The following is a 5,548-nucleotide window of genomic DNA, read 5'->3' as shown; positions in this document are numbered from 1 at the left end:
ATATGTCATTGCGAGCTCTTGTAGTAGATAAGAAAGAAGAACTGCGTATGCCTATTTCGGAATCAGTTCAAATTTAAACTACTATGCCAGAATAATAGTCTATTCACTTAAATATAAATGACTAAGAGAAAAATGTCGTAAATTTAACAGACTCTACAATTAACAAATGTAATATGTATAGGCTTAGTCATTGCATAATAATAATAATATGTATTCTTCATTGTTATTTATGGATATACATTTTGAAGATTGCTTGACATGATTTAAGGAATGAATGTTAAAACATTACTTTCAAAAGAATTATAACGGTGTAATTATAAACCAATTGAATAAATATGTATTGGATATTCTAAATCTAGGGATAACTTATAAAAGCCTTTTTCCAATGGGATCCCATTCAGCAACTTTAAAATTGTGGCATGATGACAACCACACAATATACTTACTATACAAAGTGACATAAATTGCAAAGACCCATGCATAAAAAGGTATCTAAAATCGAATTAAGAAAATGTGAAGAAAGGTTTAAACGAAAACAGATGGGTAATATCACAAATAGTTTAAAAATTAAATTGAAGACATTTCCTTATCGCTTAACGTTAATTTATTCCTATGCTATTTTTCAAACGATGCTTTATTGGTTTGAACATATTTTATTGTATAAAAACAATACAATACAAATGGTTTGAACACAAGTTCTAACAACTTACTAGGTTCTCACCATACAATTGTCAATATATATATATGACAAATTGTGATGAGATATTGGAGAGTTTGCCTCCAAGATAACTTACCCTTCGAGATTGCCCTTATCTCATTAGAATATGCCAATCATTTATGACCTCTAAAATATGTAAATTGTCATCGTATTCTTTGTATTCTTTGGCGTAACAAAGTTCCTTATATATGTTTTATACATATAACTTTAAAAACAAACACAATTGTATGGTACAAACCTTTTAAATATGTAGGACGAACTTATACAGACTGCATTACAGCTTGAACATTTTCAACTACTTGGATTTAAAATCAAGTCTTTACCATGTTTACTTGCAATTAGCTTTCTGCATGAAAGTTCTCAAAAAGATAGCAATCAATTTATAATTTATCAATATTTTACTGTGTAGCTTGATTCAGGCTTGTAGCAAGGTTTTTCCATGTAGGGGATCTTCCAGGGAGAAATATAAAAAATAATACTAGGTACAATATTTCTGTGTTACACGTATTCTATCCGTCTTTCTAGTCATAGAATCTTCCGTATAAATCTAGTCCCTGCCGTTATCGGATACATCTATCGAGATTGACCGATTTTTTAATGACAAATTTATAGGCCAATTCTACAATTGAAATAGTATCACACTAGTGTAGAAAATGTAAACAGTGGTTAATGAAATGTTAACCTCTGCTTGAAAGATAAAATAGGTCTACATACACATGTAAGTGGAGACTTCAGTCGCATCTTCAAAAACCTGTCTGGCGAGCTAAGAAAATTTGTTTGATTGTAGGCGTTTTTTACTAACCATTCAGTTATTATAAAAAGACATAGAGAAAGTGACACTCTTGTACTCACATACAGGGATGGATTTAGCTTGCTGTTTCTGAAAAGGGGAAAGAGTCTAGGTCACACTGCAGACAGTTAAATTCAAGATTATTTCTTAAAGAAAAAGTTAGCCTCGCTCCGCAGTATACTACGGGGGCATTTTAAAATTTTCTTACATTGCTTACAATATCACACGATATCAGGACGAAATATTCTCTTATGCATACTTTTTATCATTGGTTAATTCCAAACTTTGCTTTTCCGAAAACTTTTGTTGAAAACTTGCTATGATATAGATGTGAAATATTTTATGTTGCAAATAGGTGGTCGAGTTTTTAAAGTTCACGGAGAGAGCAATAGGAGAAACTGTATCTAGAGAGTGGAAAAAATCAGTCCTCTTTCTCGTTCTCTTACTGCTAAAATAGATAAGGTTCTAACGCCCGAAGGCTCTCGTCCTTTGCAGGATTTTCCAATAGACTTAAAATTCAACTATTACGATACCTATAAACTTTCAAATTGTGTTGTTGATCTTAAAGGCTACGTACCATCTGTGATTGATATCTAGATCGACATGTCACATTCATATCAATTCAAAGTCATGACTTTTACAGCCTAACTAAGTAGACTTAAATATCGACAAAAATTACAAGATACTCGTATATGTACAAAAAATGAACACCTTTGTATAATCACTAACTCTAGATTTTTTCTATGAATTTAGGAAGACATGCATATGGTCCAAGTATTGCAGTTTTTTTTTCTTAATGGACAGCAACATTTCTATAAATAGAAATGTTAAGTAGAAGGAAAAAGCAAGACAGTGTTTTTCTTCTTTTCATGCATAAGTTTTAGAATAAAATTGGTCTCATATAAAACAAAAATAATTCTGCTAATTAGGGTTTAGAATCCAAGAGAATTCGAGAGATTGTAGAAAGACAATCTACTTTAAATAAAGCAAAATTTTCAAAATTTCATATCCTTTGAAAACCCCTGGTTACGCATGCTGATCTTTTGTCCAGGAACATTTAATTATATTATAATTTTAGATTTAGAATATCTTGAAAAATTATCAGTTTTACAATTAGAATGCGTTAACAAAATAATTTTGCAATTGACCATTGGCAAGGTTAGTTATATTTCGAGCTACATTTTTACTAGAAAAGCAATTGTAAAGAAAATGTCATAACTTAAATTCTCGTGAAAAGCGCTGAAAAGTCGAATAAAAATATTATTGATTTTAGGGAAAAAAAATATTTCAAACTTTCCAAAAGTCCTTTAGAATATCTATTTATGCACATCTAATACACCCCTACGGTAACGTTAGTTAATATAGGATTTTTTTCATTCTCATTTCTGAAACCACTTTCAATTCAATTTCAACAATGTTAACCAACAGCATCTATGACCCCTGGATCAGGGATTTTGAAGCAGATGGAGGTTCTCTAGAATACAAAATATATTGTAATAGATTAAATCCTTTAACATGTTTAAAAATGAAACAATTTAAATACATTATCGACTGGGCAATAGTGCTATTTTTAAAATTACAAATTTAATGGCCCCTAATGAAAATGCACACACTCTTTCAAAATTTTCCTTTCTAACTCTAGATACTTTGAATTACATGAAAAATTATTTTTTAACTTTTTTTTGGATCAAGGGACTTGAATCTTTTTTTTGTGATAACATCGATATACATGTTTACAAACGTTTGACGCAATATGTGAGCTTTCAAATTATCATTTCTTTCATTCATCAAATATGCATGTATGAGAACGTAAATAGAGCAATTTGAAAACTTTATATTTATTACATTGATAAAACTATTAGCTACAGAAAAACTTTAGTCAATTATTTAAAAATACCTTGGTACTATAATATCAGTAAACAATCCATTGTTTCTTTAGAGAATCCGACAATCAGATTATTTATTGTGCAATGCTTTTGCTTCTCCAAAGCCGATTGACGGCAACAACGTCTCTCCAATTTTAAGCAGCAGACCTCCTATGAATGAAGCAATACACGAAAGTATACTTCCAACAAACGACTTTAGCCCTTCCCAGACATCTGAAAATACCTTCGACCAAGTTTTCTTAGGCCAGCTGTAGGTATATTCTCCTTCGGGGTCGATTGCTATTAAAAGTTCGTTTTCAGCATTTCCTGCTTCTAATATGATAGGATCATCCAAAATATCATCCACATAGATAACAACTCTTACGTTATTTGAGAACGACCTGACAATTTCATGAAGCTTGTTGCGAATTTCGCGGAAACTCTTTTTCACAGCGTTAAACCCATTGAACTTTTCTTTCACCCGATTAAACGCCTTGTTCAGATCCTGATGTGTAATATGTTCAGTGTTGTCCTACCAAATAGAATTTAACATCGTCATTATTAAAAATAAATCTTTTAAAAGCGAAATGTATACTTTTCTTATATGTGAATGAAAAACTTACCCCCATTTTCCAAGATTCAATTTGTGTGTTGATAGGCTTCTGCAAGCTTTAATAAAGCAAATTTATTCAAGCATTGAGTCATGCGCAAAGAGGTGTTCAAAATGCATATAAATTAAATCTTGGAAACAGACTCGAGGAGACATCAGAAAGGTAAGACCATTTTATCGTAGGCTTGTTCTATATGCTTTATAGGAACTGAAAGACATGCACACGCCATAGAGTAAAACAAAACATTTTAAATGAAAGGAAATAAAAAAAAATCAAAGTAAAAAAATGTTAAAAAAAGAAATCTTATTTTTCGAGATAATTTTAGATAAACGTGCCCATTTTTTTGCTCCTGCCTCGACGATCAATAATCCAGTTAATTGTGACTTCCAGTAAAATGTACAAAAATTTTTATGACGTCACACGATGTGTTTGGCATACAAATGCATGTTTGTTTTTTGATATGGCCGAAAGAGAGCTGTCTGTGGTGAAATTTACGTAGAATCAGATATTCCGAAGAGGAATTGTCTTTTAATTTATTTCGTGGTTCTTCAAGCTGCGATGAAAATTGTTGGAACCGACCAAGTCCAATTGCACCATTCCATTTTAAGCCGTGTGCAACATGTGCAATTAGTTCTGACGAGGAGTATGATGAACGTGTAGATTACGATGACAATGACACGAGATTTGAATGGTAACTCTCTAAATAAATGAAGAACGAGTGCACTTATGGGCCCTGTTAAAATGTGAAAAAATAAACAGTCAAATTCAGCAAACTTTTTCATCCCAAATCATTGATTGATATCTAAACCGTACGATTCAACAACTTTTACCGCTGAAATCCACGAATATACAAAGAACAAAACCATAGAATATGGCAGGGGTCAGTCAGTCGATATATACTAGTCAAAATTTCTAAGTCCCCACGTAAGTTTTTGTTTTACACTGCTTTCATAATAAATAATTCAGACAAGATAAATTGAAAACTATACAGGATAAAAAGAAACAAAACATTTTTTTTTCACTTAATCTAATTATGTTGAAGGACTTTAACGCAAAATGCAGAAGAGTAAAGGCACCCTAGAATTAAGAATTCGCAACGTTCAATACTGTTTTTATCCTCCGTGCAAACGAATTAAGATCAAGACAATTGCTTCTCAAAAAGTTCACACAATTAAAGAAAAATCTTTTTGGAAGGTTATTCTGTGTCTGGACTAGGTCTTCCTCTTTATTATCGCCAGATTCTGCTGGTGGAAAAGCGCTAAATCTCTGGTCCATCTTGTGTTCTATAGGGTTGAGATGTGGATGACATTGAAGATTACCGAAATTATTTGTACCCAATATTAATCCAACAGTACATAAGGTCTTCTTAAACGCATTCCCCACCCTTCCAGTTTGTTTCTAAAAATTTGGATAATTAAGGAGACTTGAATTAATTTTTAATGAGTGCAGAGCTAATGAGTGCAGAGCAATTGCACTTGCAGATAGGTTCCTTCTACAATAGTTAGTAATTCTTATGTAGTAGCCCTGTTGAGGTGTCGTTGCAGTACGTGTATATGCCTTGACC

The 5,548-nt window shown here is 31.9% G+C and overlaps 1 protein-coding gene across 1 annotated transcript; it reads right to left on the bottom strand.

The window, feature by feature from the left end:
* Positions 1-3,411: 3,411 nt before the first annotated feature.
* On the bottom strand, positions 3,412-4,019 carry LOC134266878 (uncharacterized). Its single transcript, XM_062749082.1, has 2 exons — positions 3,997-4,019; positions 3,412-3,905 (listed from the first exon to the last, which is right to left on the bottom strand). Exons 1-2 carry the CDS (start codon positions 4,000-4,002, stop codon positions 3,465-3,467), a joined length of 447 nt encoding a protein of 148 aa, XP_062605066.1. The 5' UTR covers positions 4,003-4,019; the 3' UTR covers positions 3,412-3,464.
* Positions 4,020-5,548: the final 1,529 nt, after the last annotated feature.

This window comes from Saccostrea cucullata, unplaced genomic scaffold (genome assembly GCF_032062105.1).
Source record: "Saccostrea cucullata isolate Sc308-1 unplaced genomic scaffold, CSIRO_AGI_Scuc_v1 ctg1038, whole genome shotgun sequence".
Classification (NCBI taxonomy): Eukaryota; Metazoa; Mollusca; class Bivalvia; order Ostreida; family Ostreidae; genus Saccostrea; species Saccostrea cuccullata.
This window is presented reverse-complemented; position numbering and strand designations above follow the sequence as displayed.